The sequence below is a fragment of the Gnatocerus cornutus genome, chromosome 3 (assembly GCF_029298725.1).
Source record: "Gnatocerus cornutus isolate USDA-ARS CGAHR chromosome 3, icGnaCorn1.1, whole genome shotgun sequence".
Lineage (NCBI taxonomy): Eukaryota > Metazoa > Arthropoda > Insecta > Coleoptera > Tenebrionidae > Gnatocerus > Gnatocerus cornutus.
The window spans coordinates 17,279,322-17,299,733 of record NC_142235.1 but is presented as its reverse complement, the minus strand read 5'-3'; the positions used below and the strand labels follow the sequence as shown (position 1 = coordinate 17,299,733).

The 20,412-nt window shown below is 33.6% G+C and overlaps 2 protein-coding genes across 2 annotated transcripts in view; both read right to left on the bottom strand.

Annotated features, from left to right (window-relative positions):
* Positions 1 to 15,561, bottom strand: part of Cals (calsyntenin 1) — a 48,222-nt gene extending 32,661 nt beyond the window's left edge. Inside the window, exon 1 of the mRNA XM_088033135.1 lies at positions 15,332 to 15,561. Within this exon, the coding sequence (XP_087889261.1) occupies positions 15,332 to 15,404 (73 nt within the window). The 5' untranslated portion in view covers positions 15,405 to 15,561. The remainder of the gene's footprint in view (positions 1 to 15,331) is intronic.
* A 1,614-nt stretch (positions 15,562 to 17,175) lies between these two features.
* On the bottom strand, positions 17,176 to 18,180 carry Manf (mesencephalic astrocyte-derived neurotrophic factor). The gene is made up of 3 exons (XM_088032187.1): positions 18,012 to 18,180; positions 17,710 to 17,922; positions 17,176 to 17,664 (listed from the first exon to the last, which is right to left on the bottom strand). Exons 2-3 carry the CDS (start codon positions 17,911 to 17,913, stop codon positions 17,362 to 17,364), a joined length of 507 nt encoding a protein of 168 aa, XP_087888313.1. The 5' UTR covers positions 17,914 to 17,922; positions 18,012 to 18,180; the 3' UTR covers positions 17,176 to 17,361.
* Between the last annotated feature and the right edge of the window lie 2,232 nt (positions 18,181 to 20,412).

Genomic DNA, 20,412 nt, shown 5'->3' with positions numbered 1-20,412 from the left:
TACAGTAGATTTTTTCGATTTGTGTTTTGTGACTAATAAATCGTTTGTTAATAGACTATTTCCGCATCGGATACCTTAATAGCTTCGGTCCCAGGGCAATGTTAGAAAATTTTGTAAAGAATTTTATTTGGAAATTTTTCATCTTCAAAACGAAAATTACTAAAATTTGTATCTTTCGCTCCACAAACTTGCAACTTGGTGGAGTTATTACACGACTCGCAAATAGTAACTTCTCCAAATTTCATAGCTCTACTACAAAAATTAGAAAAATTACGAATTTTAATGGAGAAAGTCGGCAATTTTTGCTTCCTCTTCAAAGCGAAAATTTCAAAAATTTGTATCCTTCGCTCCACAATTTTGCAATTTAGTGGAGTTTTTACACGACTAAGCAGTAGTAACTTCTCCAAATTTCATAGCTCTGGTACAAAAATTACAAATTTTATTGAAGAAAATCGACAATTTTTGCTTCCTCTTCAAAGCGAAATTTTTTAAAATTTTATCCTTCCCTCCACAATTTTGCAATTCGGCGAAGTTATTACACGGCTTAGCAGTAGTAACTTCTTCAAATTTCATAGCTCTAGTACTAAAATTACAAAAATTACGAATTTTAATGAAGAAAGTCGAAAACTTTTGCTTCCTCTTCAAAGCGAAAATTTCTAAAAAATGTATCTTTCGCTCCACAATTTTGTAATTTGGTGGAGTTATTACACGACTCACAAATAGTAACTTTTCCAAATTTCATAGCTCTAGTACAAAAATTAGAAAAATTACGAATTTTAATGGAGAAAGTTGTCAATTTTTGATTCCTCTTTAAAGCAAAAATTTCAAAAATGTGTATCCTTCACTCCACAATTTTGCAATTTAGTGGAGTCTTTACACGAGTAAGCAGTAGTAACTTCTATAAATTTCATAGCTCTATGTAGTACTAAAATTACAAAAATTACGAATTATAATGAAGAAAGTCGAAAATTTTTGCTTCCTCTTCAAAGCGAAAATTTCTAAAATCTGTATCTTTCGCTCTACAATTTTGCAATTTGGTGGAGTTATTACACCACTCGCAAATAGTAACTTTTCCAAACTTCATACCTCTAGCACCAAAATTATAGAAATTACGAATTTTAGTGAAGAATATATGAAATGTTTGGTTCTTTTTCAAAATAAAAATTTCTAAAACTCGTGTCCTTTGCTCTACAATTTTGAAATTCTGTAGAGTTAATATACGACCCAAAAATAGTAAATTCTCAAAATCTCATAACTTTAGCATTAAAATTACAAAAATTATGAATTCTAGTAAAAAATATCGGAAATGTTTGGTTGGTTTTCAAAACGAAAATTTCTAAAAGTCGCGTCCTTTGCTCCACAATTTAAAATTTGGTAAAGTTAATATCCGACTGAAAAATAATAAGTTCTCCAAAATTCATGGCGTTAGCACTAAAATTACCAAAATTACGTATTTTAATTAAGGATATCGAAAAATTTTAGTTTTCTAAAACTTGTGTTCTTTGCTCTACAATTTTGAAATTTGTTAGACCCAATACACGATTCAAAGATAGTAACTTCTCTAAATTTCAAGATGTAGAAAATTTTTGCGTCGTTTCCAAAATGAAAATTTCTAAAAACGTTCAAAATTTTCGCTATTTTTTTCTTACGAGTTTAGCTTCAAAAGCCCCACATTTTCCCCGCTCCGCGGTTCCGAGATGGAGTGGTCCCCGTGCAACTTTAGCCCTCGCAAACTAAAAAATTGAAATTGGCACTCCTAAACAAAGCCTTGCGGTTGATTCCCTTCACTCCAATTTGATCGCTCTGTATTACCACCTTACTTTGACTCTTCATGCCATAAAACAATACCCTCCAACAACCCTTCTCTACCTCTCATCTTAATTATCATCAGTCACCGAATCCCTCGCGAAAAATCCATAACCCCGAACAAAGCGATCTCCAGCTTTTGATATCGCAGAATTGCAGCATTTTTAAGCATTTAAGCACTTGAGACCTCACGTTATTCCAAGATAACGTTTTTTTTTGTCAAAGTTATATTGTAGACACGAGGACCCTCGTCTTCTGTCTTTTCGTGCAGCGGTCCCTCTGGAGCGGAGCTTAACAAGGAATAAGGGACGTTCCACATGACCTCTGCAATCGATTTTCGGGGATTTATTGATAAAGTGCTGCGGACATGTTTTCTTTTTTCATTATTGTTAGGTCTGAATAGAGAGACAGTTCATTGTGTTTTTGAAACGCTGATACGGCGCTGCATTCGCACACAATAACGCGCGGCTTAATAATAAACGCTTTGTAGAGTGGCGGATTTTCAAGATGTAGGTTACATACGTTTTCCAGGCGTGACAATAATTCTGTAGTGGATAAAAGGCGAGATTTGCCGTGCGGTTTTGCGCCATAAAACGGGAAAATAGATAGCGGGAGCGCGCAGGACTTCTATTTTCAGTATCTATGGGATATTCCATACCAAATCGACCACTTTTGACCCCGACTACTTTCGATTTGGCTGAAAAAATTTCACCTTTTTCTACCCTATAAAAAACAAGTCGCAGAAATTTTTTCAAATTTTTATTCTGAACCCAAAAAAAGTTGACTTATTTAGACTTCAACATTTTTGATTTGAAATGTACTTTTCAGAATAAAATTTAAAAAAAAAATGATAATTTCAATGAAATTTTCTCTTTTTCTTAAAGTTCGCCATTTTCTATTTTTTATTTTACTTTATCAAGAAAAACTTCAAATAATTCTGCGATTATTCCCGCATATCCGAGAATGGGCCGATTTTTTTTCTAATTTTTTTAATTAATTGAGAAAAAAATTATAATTTTGTTTTTTAATTCTAATTTTTTTGTAAAAAATTTGTTTATACTATAAAATAAATGCAATCAAACGATTTTACATTAATTTTTTAATTTATAGTTTCAATATACAAATATAATGACTACAATTTATGTTGGATATATGTAATTACTAATTAACATTTCAATAATTTTAAAATTAATGCACCAAATCATTTTTTTTTCTGGCGTTTAAATATTTTACATATTTTGTCATGCCCTAGCCTTATCGATCTAATTAATATATTTAATTTGAATCCTAGTTGTTATAGTTGTAGAATGAAATTATAAATTAACAAATCTGTAAAATCGTTTAATTGCAATAATTTTATTATATAACGTAAAAAAATAAATACAAATTTCAAAAATATTTTTTTCAATTAAATAAAAAAAATAGACAAAAAATCGGCCCATTCTGGGATATGCGGAAATGATCGCAGAATTAATTGAAGTTTTTTTTGAGAAAATAAAATAAAAATAATAAATGGAGAACTTCGAGAAAATGACGTTTTTTTCTCAAAAAAAAACGAAAACATTACTCCTATTAAATTTATCATCTTAATTTTTTTTGTATTTTCGGCTGAAAAGTACATTTTAAAACAAAAATTTCGAAAAAAAAAACGTCCCAATAAGTAAATTTTTGAAAAAGTTATAGCTATTTAAAAATATAAAAGCCATTTTTTGGAAAATTCATAACTTTTTTTGGGTTAGAAACAAAAATTTGAAAAAATTCTGGGAATCTTTTTTATAGAGTAGAAAAAAATAAAAAACTTTTAGCTAAATCAAAAAAAGTCGGGGTTAAAAGTGGTCGATTTGGTATGGAATAGCCCCTATGTGGTACCCAAGACTAATTGTCAAAGATTGATTAGAGAAAACGGGCAAACGCTCTCCAGCAAACGCCGCCAAACTAATAATGAGCGCGTATTTGTCGCATTATAGCGTGTTTCATGGCGGCGCGAGCGCAGCGAGCCTCGCACACTTCGATTCCGACATAGTAGCCGTTTATCTGCGATATTTATGCCCCGCTATCTCCTTCATTCTTCAAGACCTGTCAGATAAACAGAGTTCCATCTCCTGGAGGGCATCAAAGCAACTCGATAAACCCATTTCCTTTCAAATTCGATATTCAATAATTAACATTCGGAAATGGGCCGAAATCCCATTTTCCCCCGGTCAAAATTCCTCATTGATTTTTTCTTCATTTTCCCGCTTTGTAACGATTCGGATTTCCAGCGCGAGTTTCGGTTTCCGTCTTTTCTTTGTCCGCCTTAAACCGTTCCTTTGTTATCTTTCTTTTATTCTTTAATTAAATCGGTCGCTTTTTCCACTTCCTTAGCATAACTCGCTACACATTATTAATTCATACTTTTCTCATTGTTCAGAAGCCAATACTAAACTTATCTAGAAAATCGAGGGAAACTTTCCCAGTTATTCGTAATTTGTTTTTTGTATATAATTCTGTTATTTCCGGACTTTTTTATTTAATCTGTCAATAACATAAAACAGGTTTTAAGTTACACCCGGGCAAATAAAGCTCGATATTTTGAGAGGGTTTGTTATTGACTAGAAAGAATAAAGATGTTGAGGGTAATTCTCACACTGAAATGGTTTAGTGGAGATTCGAAGGGGAGTTGCGAGTCGATATTAACAAAAGTCTATAAAGAGAGGAAATGAGAGGCGAATAAGTGGTAGTAAACAAGGGATTGATGAAAACGATACGATTAATGGGGTAGTTTAGGGGTGAAAAAATCAGGTGTGTAATTTAGCAATTTTTTCGTTTATGATCATTGTTGTACGGGTATTATTGTAACTAATCAATACTGGGAAATTTGTTGTTTGTATTGGAAAACAATGATTACGTTAAAAGTACACCACGAATGTTTTCAAAGCAAATTTATCGTTTCACCATGAGTTTGCTAATTTTACAGTTGGCAACTCTGATTCGATGTTTTTTTTACTTTTATGGTAATATCAGCACTGTTTTTGACGTACTATAGACTAAAAAAGGAAAACTAAAAAAGAAATAAAAGAAAAAAAAATAGAAAAACTAGAGAAGCATATTTTAGAATAAAAAAACATTTAAAAGACAAATCTTGAGAGATTTAAAATAAAAAACAAAGAAATAATGAAAGAAACCAAAGCAAGAATCGGAAAAATAAATAAGAACCTTAAAAGCTGTCAAAAAAAATACAACGAATCAAAAAAATATCAGACACTCCAATGAAAGAACCAAAACAGAAAAGACGAAATTTAGGAAAATCCAAAAAAATCCAAAAATATTGAACAATTTAGAGAATTCAAGAAAATCTCGGAGTCCTAAAAAAGAGTCATAAAATGTTGTAGAATTAAAAAGCCATAACCTTCTTCAAAAATTCTTAAATCCAAAAAATCTAAAAATTTATAAAAAGAATTAGCACGTCCCAATCAAAAGTTTCGGGAATGTGTAAGATATACGATAAGATAAGATAAGATAAGATAAGATAAATTAATAGCCAATCAGATTGTTTATTACCGGCAACTAGCGCGCAATTACAGTAAGAAATCCGCCCATTACTGATAATTATGATAATTCGTGATTGATTAGTGGCATTATAGTTTATCAGTACACAATTTTTATACAAAAAACGCTCAAAAACTTGTCCTTGAAAGAAAGAATTTAAAAGAATTTCTGACATTCCCTAAATTGGCCTAGATTCTATACCTAGATGCTAAAAACATTCCCTAAAATCCCCAAATTGCATACAAATCTTGGTAGATTTCCTAGATTTTCTCCCTAGAGACTCCTAGAAACTCAAAATTAAAATTCTCCCACGATTCCTAGACTAATTTTTGAGATTGTCAAGTTTCCAGATATTCTAGGGATTCTATTATCACCAAATTACCCTTGAAATCACCTCGATTCTGGGAACTTTGGAAGTCTTTTAGATTCACCCAAATTCTGTAGGTTCTAGATATTATAAAATTTGACAGAATCCCTAAATTTTTAAATTCCAGGAAATTAACCCTAAAAAACGTAAATTCTAGATTTTTTAAAATTTGGTAGGTATTCTGCATGTTGTAAATTTTCCAGAATTTCTGAGATTCCTAGATTCTATAGAATCTATAAAATCTCCAAGATTCATTTCGCTTTCCTAAATTCTTCTAAATTCCGTATTCTCCGTATTCCTTACATTTTCCTTTTACCTGGATTTACTAAATTTCAGAAATTAACGAGATTCCCTAGATGTTTCCCCACTTCTCCTAGATCCGGTGAATTTCTGAGAATGCCAAGCTTCCAGAATTTCCAGGATTTTCTATCCCGAAAATTCTCCTACCTTCCCGAAGCTCTCCAGACACTTCATAAATTGAAAATAGTCTTTTTAATATTTTATTAAATTCCAAAATTTTTAAATTCCAGGATATAAGTTATAAAATTCTCTAAAAACATATTTCCACATTCTTTTAAATTTAATAGAAGTGAGACATTTTAAAAATTCTCCAGGATTTTCGAGATTCCTTAGATTCTAGAAATCCCTTAAATTTTCATGATTCTCGAAAGTATTCCCTATAATCCAGAATTTGACTTAAACAGTTATAGATTTTGTACCTATAAACTGCTACAATCTCAAGATTCCCTGTATTCCTGACATTTTCCTGGATTCACAAATTCCAGAAATTAACGATATTCCCTAGATTCTCCCACATCTCTTAGAGTAATTTCTAAGTTTGTCCAGATTCCAGATATTCTCTGGATTTTTTTGTCCACATTACCCTTAATTCCTCCACAAGAATTTCGAAAGTTTTCACAAAGAAATTAACGAAATTTCCTAAATTGGAATAATTTTTTTGAGATTGTCCAGATTCCAAATTTTCCCAAGATTTTCCTAAATTTCCGAGGTTCTCCAGATTTTTCTTAATTTTATTATACTATATCAAACTCTGGAAAATTGGCCATAAAGTTATTTTCAAATGTGATAGTCCTAGACTTTGTACTTAAAAACTCAACAGAACCCTAGAGATTGCGGTATTTCCCTGAATTCACTAAATTCCTCAAAATAACCAGATTCCCTAAATTCTCCTAGATTCCTGTATTTCTTACAGATTCCCCGTCTTTCTGAGCTTCTCAAGAGAGTCCCACGTTACTTCCAATTTCCTAGATTCCAGGAATTTTGTACAATTTTGTAAATTCTTCTAGATTCCTTAAATTGATGGCAATTCTTCCTAGATTTCTCTCGATTTCCAAGATTTCTTTAAATTTTCTATTCAAATGAACTGAATGTGTAAACGCACCTTTACAAGAACCAGGCAATCTTGAACCTACAGGGCGTTCAAAAATAGTTGACTTGCCACCGCACGACAAAGGAAATTATCGAATAAACAGAACTGTCGCCACAATTTCTCAATTATTTGGATAGTAAGTTTGCACGTAAACGCAACAGTAAATTTTCTTACTTCGTCGTTTACTGCTTCAGATCGCACCGATAGGGAAATCTAATGTTAATTTTTATGTTATTCCTTCCTGGCTAAATGAGTCTTTTCATAATAGCTTGAGCACAAACTGAGAAATTAAATTTCTCCTCCTACAAGAGGATAGAAAAGCGTGATTTGGGTTGCCTATATTAGGTTAAAATATAGAAAAGTGTCTTTTCTCTTTTGGTGTATAATTACTATTTAGATTTAGCTGTGACCGAACCCGCGCAAATGAACTAATTAGCCACCGCCCGTGCAAATACAATCCACGAACTTTTGCCCCGAATCATGAAGAGCGTAATTGTAAAAATGCAAATTCTCCGCATCTTCCATAAATCCCGGAAATTCCTCTCTAACCCTCTGCAATTAGAATCCCGCGATTTTGCACCGTTTACTTTAAAACTGATCCTTCTTTATGTATGTTTGAGTTGCTACGTCCTCTCCCACCACCCAACTATTTTATCTCTTCTGACAAGTCTCTTGAGTCCAGACGAACCCACATCGAAGTCCTACGATCCATCAAAGAGACATAAACGTGTCTCCGAACTTCTGGAAATATTTACATACTCGCTTCGTCTAAACGTAACCTAATAACTTCTCTCAGGAGATAAATGAGTTCTGTCGGCGGGCCACTCACACCTCATCAATCGATGGACGTTAATTTTTCAGTGATAAAAAAAGGTCAACCGAAACAATTTACATATGAAACATTGATGAACGGAAATCGATAACTGAAAACCTTGGAAATGTTTACGCTGAAATAGAATGCATTTCTGTATCAATTTCTATGGAACAGTATCGCTGAGTCAAGTCTTCGAAGAAAACAACATATTTCGATTTTATTGCACGATAAAGCGTTGCGTAAAAAGGTAACTGGATTTATGGTTTGTTGGTCTTTTTCTCAGATACTTGCATGACCGTGGACACGTCTAATTGACAGTCCAAACACCGAGAATTTCTATATTAATCCGTCTGACTACTATCTGCACTTATTTGCATAAAGACGCGTAAAAATTCCAGACCTTGCTCGCCGTCGTCTGAATCAATTTAGACTTTACAATTAGATATAAAAGAAATATTCAGTTTCAGAAAACAAAAAATGGGTTTTTATACTTATTCGCAGGAAAAAATTAATTGAAATCGTCTAAATCAACTTGGGCGAAATCCAAGCTTGGGAATTATAAGGAGTTTAATTTTAGAGTAATTTGGGAACGTTTATTTTTAATTGAATGCTACTAGTGCATTGACAATTTGTAAATTGGTCTGGGCCCTCGCTATTAGGGTAAATTAAGGTTTTAATTAAAGTTTTTGTGGAACTCTGCATGTTATTGCGGAGATTTAGTACAGGTTTTGTGGTTCGGTGATTCTAGGACACGTAAATTTATATCTAGAACACCGTAGATCCAGATTCCCAGGACTCCCAGAACAAAATTTTCTAGATTTTGTTAATTATCCAGAGTCATTAAATTAAGTCACTTCAACTCCAGTAGATTGTCCCTAGAGTTCTAGATTCTATAGATTCTTCTAGGTTTCATAGATGCTCTACATTTATTATCATTCAGAATTTCCTAGATTCTATAGAACGATTGTTACCAACCAAATTCTATAAATTCTAGAATCTCCAAATTCCCCTACAAAATCTTATAAATTTCCTTGATTTCATCCCTATAAACTTCTAGAATCCCAAGATACTCAGTATTCCTGACATTTTCCAGGATTCACTATTCTCCTGACTATTCCCCTTTTTCCACAAATCGGTGAATTTCTGTAGTGATCGAGACTGTCCCCATAAATTATCTAAAAAGTTCCCAGAGGATTTTTGATATTCCCTGGATTCTATAGATCTCTCAACATTTTCTAGAATCTCCAAATTCCCTACAAAACTTGGTAGATTTTCTAGATTTTGTACCTGGAGACTCCTAGAATCCCAAGATTCCGAAACGATATTTCCTATTTTTTCTTACTTCTCCTAGAGTAATTTCTAAAATTGTCAAGATTCCAGATATTCTAGAGATTCAGTCTCTAGATTCCGTCTATTCTCGGTAGATTCTCCGAATTTCTGTAGGATTTTTCTAGATTTTATTAAATATGCCTGAATTCCTAAATTTTTAAATTCCAGGAATTTGGCCCTAAAGTTCACTAAAAAACGTAATTACTAATTTTTTAAAATGTGATAGATATTCTGCATTTTACTAAATATCCAAATTGGATACAAAACTTTTTAGATTTTCTAGATTTTGTATCTACCGGCTTCTAGAATTAATAAAATTTCCTAGAAGAATACAATGAAACAACCCAAGAATAGAGTGAATCAAAAAGATCGAAAATATATTAAAGAAATAATTTAAACAGAAAAAAACAAATTTAGAAGAATCCAAAAAAAAATCAAAAACCGAATTCTTCAGGAATTTTCAAATTTTGTATCTATAGAATCCCAAAATTTACTGTATTCCTGATATTTACCTGAATTTACTAAATTTTGAAATTCCCTAGATACTCGTAGATTCTTCTCATAAATTCGGTAAATTTCTGAGAATGTCAAACTTCCAGATATTCCCAGGATTTTTTCTGCAAGAGGTCTTCAGACTTTTCTGTAGATTTTTCTAGATTTTATTTGCCAGCCTTCCTAAATTTTTAAATTTGAGGTAATTGATCATAAAGTTATTTCTAGATTTAATAGATATTTTTCATTTCTTAAAATTTCCTGGATTCTTCTAATAATTCTTCCCAATAAATTAAACTAAACTTCAATAATCCTAGATTTTGTACCTAAAAACTCAACAAAATTCCCGAGAGATTCGCGGTATTTCTCTGAATTAACTAAATTTTCGAAAATAATCAAATTCCCTAGATCCTCCTAGATTCCTGTACTTTTTACAGAAACCCCGTATTCCTGATGTTCTCCAGAGATTACCTCCAAAGTTCCGTAGATTCCAGGATTTTTATACATTTCTTAGGTTCTAGAATCTTTAAATTTCTCCAAGATTCCTCTTAATTTCCTAAATTCTCCTAAATTCTCAAGATCTCCGAGATTCCTTAGATTCTATAAATCCCTTAAATTCTCAGCATTCTCGAAAGTGTTCGCTATAATCCAGAACTTGACTTGAATAGTCATAGATTTTGTACCTGTAAACTCATAGAATCCCAAGATTCGCAGTATTCCTGACCTTTTCCTAAATTCACTAATTCCAGAAATTAACGATATTCCCTAGATTCTCTCACTTCTCCTAGAAAAATTTCTAAGTTTGTTCAGATTCCAGATATTCTCTGGATTCTCTATCCATATTACCCTACTACTTCTAAGAATTTCAGAGGTTTTTGACAAAATTTCAGAAATTAACAAAATTCCTTAGATTCTATTAATTTTTTTTGAGGTTGTCCAAAATCCAGCTTTTTTTACGATTTTCTTTCTTCAACATTCTCCTGAATTTCCGAGGTTCTCCAGATTTTTCTAAATTTTATTATACCTACTATTAAATTCTGGAAAATTGGTCATAAAGTCATAGAGTTTATTTCCAGATATGATAAAATCTCCAGAATCCTCGAATTTTTCTCATATGTATTCTCGAATAGTCCTAGATTTTGTACTTAAAAACTTAGCAGAACTCTAATGATTCGCAGTATTTCCTTGAATTCACTAAATTCCCCAAAATAACTAGATTCCCTGTCTTTCTGAGCTTCTCAGGAGAGTACCACGTTACTTCCAAAGTTTCCTAGATTCCAGAAATTTTATATATTTTTTAGATTCTTATAGCTTCCTTAAATTGGTAATAATATCCTACGTTCCTCTTTATTTCCGAAATTCTTTTAAATTTTCAAGATTTGCCTATGTTTCCAAAATCCTTACAATTCTTAGAATTAGTAGGACTCCTAATAATTGCTTAAAATCCCTTTTATGCACACAGATTCTGTAAATTCTTCCAAATTTCGTACAATCTCTATCCAAATTCCTGACTCCAGAGGATTTGAAAAATTCCATAGATTAACCTAGATTTCTCTTAAATTCCCCAGTTATCAAGTCTGCCAACGTTCCCTTAGAGCCTCAAAGTCCCTATAATCTCCCCTTGGCCCAAATACCGTACAATAACAAAAACATTTGAACGGCTATACCAACTTCATCTACAGAATTGGAGCAACCTCTGATTAAATTACAGATCATCCTGTATATAATGTCAACATTTCACCTACATTTTTTAACAAGCCAAAAACCAAATTCATCAATCATTCGTTAAAAAAATCTGTCACCATCATCCGCTCATATAACCAAGAACGGTTGAACAAAGGTGTTACAATTAATCTCTTCTGTCTTAGCAAGCTTATCCTTTTTTGGTAAACAAGATGCAAGCAAGTAATAAACAAAGTAGGCCAATTGCATAACCCCAAAACAGTCAAGAAATATCAAATCGATACAGATAAGCCTGGTGAAATATTGCACCGAATGCCCTTATTTCAATTCTTTGAGCGTGTGCATCGAATTTAGGTCACACTGTATTAGGTTTTTCTCAAAGGAGGAAGCCGGAGAAACCGGTTTTACATTCTTATTAGAACACGAATATATAATTACACATTTGCATCTACGTCGAAAATGTCAATCTTTACACACGAGAAATTCGATCTTTATATCCATTTGATTGAGTTGAAGTTTGTCCAAGCTCCTGAGATTTGTCAGAGAAGACGCAATTTCGATAACATCGCACAAAATTTTAGGGGCGTCACTGTGAAAAGTGTGATCGTCACCAATAGCAAATCTAGTGACCTTAATTAAACGATTACAGAGCCATCTGGATTGATTATCGGTGTAAGCCAACTGTTTGGAACGAAAGCGAGAGGAAGTCGGCGAATTTCTCTGATTTATGATCCAATAAATTGGTAAGAAATTCTCATAATCATCGGGGTTAAACGGAATTTGTCATCGAGGAGGCTATGAAATATCTCCGAACATCGAGTGGGTGTTGGAATCTGACAATAAAGATGACATAACCTTACTCTTTTGACACATGACATGGGTCCAGTGCTCACTCCGATCACAAATTTTCTTATCAGTGCTACTACAATAGCGAGCGGTAAACTTTGAGTCGTAAACAAACGGTTACGGCATCTGTCAAAACTCGCGAATTAATTTAAATTCACGGTAAAACTTTCGGGATTGCGGCCTCGGTTTCGTTCATCAAAGAAAGTAGTTAGGTTTTATACTTCTCGTAAATTATAATTCCAAAACACGGACAACTCAACTTGGTGAAAATTTGCAAGTGTTTACGGCTACATGGGGATTACAAACTTTCTTTATATTCCCAAATAAACTCATTTGAAGTATATAAAGAAACTGAAAACACCACTTTAAAACTTCGTCTGTATACATTTCTAACAAAATAACAAACAGTTCTTTTTCGTCTGAGTATTGGCGGCACTGATTTAGTTTGATAAGTTTTATATCGTGTAATCCACAGTAGGCTTTGAAAAAAAATTCATGTCGTAGCTAATACCACCACACCAGTCTCGTCCAATAAAAACCTCATATTTTACTTATGTGACAGTTTTCGAGTAAGAAGACGACACACGTTTAAAATGCATGGCCTGCCTAGAATGAAAATTTAATCACACGATATTTTGATTTATTATAACACGATTGGCTGTTTGCATACATCAAAATCCGAATTAATACTTTCTGGTTTGAATTTAATTCAGTTATAACTAATCACAAAATTGCACTGTCAACGAACGAGATTTCATCAATTTTGAATGATGGGATTTTTACAACCAATCGGATTAATGCTGTTTTGGGACAAATACGCGTTTTGTTGATAGTTTTTGTCGGCTAATTAACTATTTTCATGCAAATGTCCGCCATTTTGAAGGCAGTGTCACCGTTGCCATGGTAACTGCGCTAAGATCACCAGTCGTTCAGCTCGTTCGTAATATCTCGTTGGGAGTTGAAGAAGATGAAAAATAAACTGGTCGACTGTAGTTGTGTTTACAATTATACCAGTGACCGCAAAATGGCAGATGGAAAGTGACACTACAACTGTTTATCAATGAGTATAACCTCAAACTGTCAGCAGAAAGAGTGGGCAAGGCTACCAACATAATTCAAATAATAAACTGTTTAAGAATGAGCATCCGAAATATGAAACGTCCGCCATTTTGAAGGCAGTGTAACCGTTGCCATGGTAATTAGATTAACATTTGTTCAGCTCATTCATAATAGATATTCGTGATATCTCGTTAGCAGTTGAAAAAGATGAAAAATAAACTTGTCGACTGTAGTAATCTTAAAAATTATACCAGTGACTGCAAAATAGCGGATGGAAACTGACACTGCAAATGTTGATTATTGAGTATACCCTCAAACTGTGGGAAGAAAGAATGAGCAGTCGAGATATGAAATGTTCGCCATTTTGAAGACAGTATAACCGTTGCCATGGTAATTAGCAGTCGTACAGTTCTTTAGTCCTGTTCGTGAATCCCGTTGGCAGTTGAAAAACATAAAAAATAAACTGGTCGATTGTAGTTATCTTTACAAATATACCAGAGACTGCAAAATGGCAGATGGAAAGTGACACTACAACTGTTTATCAATGAGTATAACCTCAAACTGTCAGCAAAAAGAGTGGGCAGGACTACCAACATAATTCAAATAAAAAAACGGTTTAGAAATGAGCATCCGAGATATAAAACGTCCGCCATTTTGAAGGTAGTATAATCGTTGCTATGGTAAAGTCGCTCAGTTTTTTAGTCCTGTTCTTGACAACGCGTTTGACAATTGAAAGAGAGAAAAATCAACCGGTCGATTGTGGTTACACCTAGAAATATACTTAGTGACTGCAAAATGGCGGATTGACAACTGAATAATCTAGCCTCAAAACTGTCAGGAGAGACAGGACTACCAACAAAACTCAACTTATTATACAAAAAGATGTAATAATTGACATGTGTTGTAAAACTTTTCCCTGTGCCGCTTGCATAAGGTATCATTTGAACACCTGTTGTAAACAACTTCTGTAATTTCACTAAAGTTGTCATTATTTTGACGTAATTGTCACACATAACTGGCAATTACATGAATTGTAGTAATTTTTCGTTTGTAATGATTGCCAACTGTACAAAAACGTACAGAACGATCATTTAAGTAAGTTATAAATCGGAAATCGAACGACAAAGAAGAATTCAAGAGAATAAACGTCAATTTGACAGGTCTGACTTCACTCGGATAGTCCACTTTGTAACAGTTTGTGAGCATAAAATATGACTTGTTTTCAGGGGTTTTCTCGGCGCATTTATTCGCCCTTGTCGATGGAACCCTGTAATCTGATATTTGGGTGAAACAGAATTCTGTTATTGGTCGATATATCATGAATGAAATTCTCGTATAAAAAATGGTCCGCTCAGCCGTATAAATATGTGATTTATGGGAAATTTTACTCGTGCCGAAAACAAATGTTTTTGCATTAGTGGAACAAACAACTGTTTCGCAATTTTTGGAGAGTTCTGAAATGAAGTCATTTGTCTGAAAGTGACATCATAAGAGATCTTTATTTGTTTACAATCGCAGTCTACTCGATCGTCTCAGGTAAAAAAATGTATCCGGACTGTCCGCCCCCACCTTGGGCCACGTGACCCCAACAAAATAAACAACTCTATCGTGAAATCCCCATGAATTCCTCCAGAGCGCATCGATTACCCCTTTTCAGTCACCCCTTCTTCCAATTGATTAGCAATTACCCGAAAACAGCCCCTGAAAGTCGCTTTTTCGCCCCATCAAAAATCGGCGTCGCCTTCACCTCCCCCGCCATGTTTACAACCCCCCCGAAATTCGATCGTCCCGTAAACCCCCCAATCGATAAATCAAATCGACCGTCTGAAGGGTTAAGACGCCAACCTCGCCCGTGTCAAGGCGGCGACGACAGGTGAAACTCGTTTGTTCCCTTTCGCCATTTTGTCGTCTCGCACCTGCATCGCCGTGGGGCGGTGCAGTGGCGGAACTGCGTTTCGGTGCATGGGGCTTTCATGGGACGCGTCGTGGGCGTCGGTGGCGGCGACATGGTTCTCACCTGTGTACTCGAAAGGTTCCGTAGACACCAAAGCTGCCAGGAGCAGGGCGCCGATGCTCAAATGTAACATCATGGTACTGTTCGTGGGCGGCTGGAAAGTTCAACGCGCACGGGACACACACACGACCCAACTTTTTTTTATAATAAACACTCGATTTTCATAGCGATGCACTAAATTATGTCGTCATGGACGGCTGGGTTTTCATTGACTGCCTCCCCTCCCTTCAACGCGGACCAACGCGCACACTCCAGAGGGCGACACCTACGCGGCGCGGGAAATTCAAACACAAATTCGACAAATCAAGCCCTAGAACTAATTCGAGCCAAGAAAAAATACTTTTACCGTTGGCAGCCATGCAAACTGCAATTTCCGGTCGATTTAACTCGTTTTCACGCAATTAGTTCAAATTTTATAAGTAAAAGTTACTAAAAACACTTTGAATATTGGATTTAAATATTGAATATTTTGTTAGCGCGGGTTAGATACGTTTATTTGTTATAAAATTGGAGTTATTGGGTAAGTAAATCATATTTAATGTTTGTTTTATAGGAAAAATCAATAAAAATTAATAATCTGGCAAAATGAATACCGAATTTTTCTCTCCAAAATAAACTATGCTAAATTCCTAATATGGGATACTTTAGTATCAATATTAGATATCCAATATTAAGTAATCATGTAATTAAATGTTATACAAGGTGTTTATAAATGTTTCTAGCATCAAGGATGGCTGTAAAATGCCAAAGAAATTTGCCGATCATTATAAATGTGGGTTTAGATGTTTCAACTGACGTTTGTAGTTAACCTCAATCGTAGAACAAAGTAAGTTTTGAGAAGAAAACTGTTTTAGTTGTGGTTTGAAACCAGAAAATCAAAAATTTGAACACAAAACCGTAACTGAAACTAATATCCAGTATTAGGAAACCTTTTTTTAGGGTATCAAATTTATGACAAAATACGTATTTGCCGATAAAATAAAAATCGTGTATTTTTTTGTAATTTAAACGTATAGATCGTAAAGTAAACATTTTAAACTCAATATAAATAACTTAATTGATTCAATTTAAAAGCAAGTATTTTTTATATATATTTTTTAAGTATCCAATATTCGGTGCTCTTCCCCTAATCTAGCATAATGAATACCGAATTTTTCTTTCCAAAACAAACTATGCTAAATCCCTAAGATGGGATACTTTGGTGCCCTCAATATCAGATAACCAATATTAAGTAACCATGTAATTAACTAATTAAATGTTATATGTATTGAAGAACGTCGTTGACTAGATTTGTATTAATTAATTAATTCGACTAATTTTCAATTACTTGTTCATTAGAATACAATTAAACCTTAGAAATAAATAAATAAAAACAGTATTTTTATTTTTGGCTCCTATTATTAAATATCTCATATTCGGGTCTTTGATACCCATTATTGGATATCCAGTATTAGAAAACGTTTTTAAGAGCATCAAACTTATGACAAAATACAGATTTGCCGATACAATAAAAATCGTGTATTATTTGTAATTTAAACGTATAGATCGTAAAGTAAATATTTAAAACTCAATATAAATTGATTTTATTTACAACTATTTTTAATGTTTTTTTAAAAAGTATCCGATATTCGGTGCTCTTCCCCTACAGACTCAAAAACTCACCGTTTTTCAGTTTAAATTATAAGAAAGTAAAAAAAACAAAAAAATAGTGAACAATTACAGACTAATTTAATTATGATGGTGGATGCGCCGGTTAAATTGTACATTTTTGGTCCACCCTTTGAACTCTTTCCTTATTTTCTAGTTGACGTGATTACATAATGGAAGAAGACAATGAAAGACGCCACTAGTAATAATTGTACATGTTAATTAATATTTATTATAAATATAAATACATTTCTAACTTATAACAAGTAGAAACAAAGAACTGTTACAAATCATGCAAACGAAAACTGGGATAAAACTCCTGTCAGCAGTGCGTTTACGGTTCGAAAAATAAATAAATCAGTCCAATAAGTATCTAAACACACACTTTATAGTTCAGTGTGTCTTGGCTTCAACTCTTCTATTCTTTGTATGTATTCACTTTTTTCAATACACCCTTGGCAATCCTCACCCCAGTCATTAATAATCTTCTTCAAATCCCTAACTTTGAGTTTCTTTAAATCCACCGTTTTCAAATCAATCTCCACGTCGTATCTCAATTCACAAATTTGAGCATCTTTCTTCTTTAGTTTCTCACAGATTTTGTCGGAAGGCATCGACCACGACACAGGCTTGGACATCTCGACGAGGATCCCCGTGGCGCTCTCCTCCAGCCCCCCGAGATAGTAGCACTGAAAAACTCATCTGAATACGTGGGGGCTCACCGGAATACTTACAAATCGATTCTCTTTGTTCCTCGTACTCTTGCAGAACTTTTTAAATTCGGTTTCTATGAGTTTGGGGTCTTTTTTCGTGGCGTCCGACAACGAAGACGCGAATTTATCTAAGACTTTTATACAGACTTCGCATTCGCCCTGTTTTAGACCGCTAACACTGACGATTGTGAAGAAGAGCACCGAGAAAACTAGCTGGAATTCCATTTCGTTCAGCTGGAAAAAAAGTGAGGTTATATCGACTCACCGGTTAAAAAGAAAAAAAAATGAATTGAATATTTGGCGATTTGATAGAGAGACTTTACCTGAGGTTTTGTGTAAAGTTTAAGCGACGATTCACTCAAGTTCTTATCAAAAATATTTGTTATAAATTACTTTATTTTACACGTTGACAGCACATTAAATTTGTTGCACAAATCGGGGGATGTTGTGGGCTTTTCGTTGGCGAGGCGTGATTGGTCCACGTCTCCTGACGTCACGGCAAGCTTTGCGCCAGGAGGTGCAACCATGTGAAAAAAAGACACGCCATGGTAATTACGAACTAAAAAAAGAAATTCATCAAATTACGTTAAATTAAGTTAAAACATGTCGTCTTGATAAAAATGAGTGTAATAGTAAATTAGTGGCCTTGAAATTTTTCCAGGATGTCTAGTTTTTGAGATATAAAAATACTGCTAATTTGAGTGCAAAAGCATCTAAAATCATTTCAAGATAGTGTTTGCAAAATGTTATGAAAATCGGTAAAACCGTTCTTGAAAAATAAAGATTTTATGGTAAAATTTCCGACACTAGATATAAATTTCTGTCGTTTTCATTCATTTAACTATCTAGAAGTCTTAGGGCCGGTTGCAGAAACACGGTTTAAATCTGATTTAACCCAGGCTTAAATGATTTTTGCGTTGCACAAACATTTTTGATGTTCAAATACTTAGCATGGTGTTAATCTAAGCCAGGTTCAGAGGTGGAATAAGCCGGTGTTCAAAGTGACAGCTGGATTTGTGAATTTTTAAAATACAAAAAATACACAAATTAAAAGCAAATTTTTACATTTTATGCGTAATAATTGATTTAGTTTCCGAGATATTTAACTTTAAAAATTTCGAAAAATGAGGAAAAATGAAAATCAACTTTCCGAAACTTAATACATAACTTAATAACTGTAATAACTTAAGTTTATTTTAAAAAATTAGCGAGATATCGATATCAGAAATTTGGCATAGTTTTGCTCGTAAATTTTTGCGAAAATTTGCAAATTTTGACTGTAGAAAAATCAAAGAACTTTTTCTTATGTAAAAAATCGCGAGAAAAACGATGGCACAAACCGCATTCCAATATCTGAAATAGTTTTCGAGATATCGACCACGAATTGATTTGAACCTTCAAAAATTTGGCCCTCTGGCGACAACCCAAAATTTCAAACGGCCATAACTCGGTTACTTGTTGACAAAAATTGAAAATTCTCATGTTTTTGGATTCAGCGTGACATTCTGCGTAAAATGAGCCCATATTTGTTGAGTTTGCTTAATAAATAAACCAGGCATTGGCCAAAAACTGTTTTGAAAACGTCATTTTAGGGTGATTTTTAATCAATGTTTTCAAAATGAAAACGACGATTAATAGCTTTGAATTATACATCAGTCGAAAGAGAAGCTTGAAATCTATCTACTGGCTAAATTTGAGATCGATCGGACAAATAGTTTACAAGCTATGGCCAAAAATAAAAAAAATTAAAAATTTTCATCGTTTGAGTCGGATTTTTTTTTCGCGAAAAATCGACTATCGAATTTTGGACTTTTGAGAACATTTTCTAACGTAAAATGAGCCGAGAAAAAGAATGGCGCAAACCGCATCTCAATATTTCAAACAGTTTCCGAGATATTTTACTTTAAAAATTACGAAAAATGAGGAAAAATGAAAATCAACGTTTCGAAACTTTGATCGGCCATACCTCAGTTATTTGTAGTCGGATCTGAATTTAAGTCCCAGATTTGGAATCTGCGGAAAATTCTGCGTACACTGATGTATAATAACTTGAGTTTATTCTAAAAAATTAGAGAGATATCGATATTAGAAATTTGGCATATTTTTGGTCGTATATTTTTGCGAAAATTTGCAAATTTTGACTGTAGGAAAATCAAAGAACTTTTTCTTATGTAAAAAATCGCGAGAAAAACGATGGCGCAAACCGCACTCCAATATCTGAAATAGTTTTCGAGATATCGACCACGAATTGATTTGAACCTTCAAAAGTTTGACCCTTTGGCGACAATCCAAAATTTCAAACGGCCATAAATTGGTTACTTGTTGACAAAAATTAAAAATTCTCATGTTTTTTCATTCAGCGTGACATTCTGCGTAAAATGAGCCCATATTTGTTGAGTTTGCTTAATAAATAAACCAGGCATTGGCCAAAAACTGATTTGAAAACGTCATTTTAGAGTGATTTTTAATCAATGTTTTCAAAATGAAAACGACGTTTCATAGCTTTGAATTATACATCAGTCGAAAGAGAAGCTTGAAATCTATCTGCTGGCTAAATTTGAGATCGATCGGACAAATAGTTTACAAGCTATGGCCAAAAATAAAAAAAATGAAAATTTTTCATCGTTTGAGTCGGATTTTTTTTTCGCGAAAAATCGACTATCGAATTTTGGACTTTTGAGAACATTTTCTAACGTAAAATGAGCCGAGAAAAAGAATGGCGCA

What these genes read in the sequence shown, in the direction of transcription:
- Manf (XM_088032187.1), bottom strand. Translation starts at nt 17,913, where the DNA reads ATGGAATTCCAGCTAGTTTTCTCGGTGCTCTTCTTCACAATCGTCAGT. An exon ending in GGAACAAAGAGAATCGATTT is followed by an intron (nt 17,665 to 17,709) that starts GTAAGTATTCCG and finishes TGAGTTTTTCAG; the next exon opens with TGCTACTATCTCGGGGGGCT.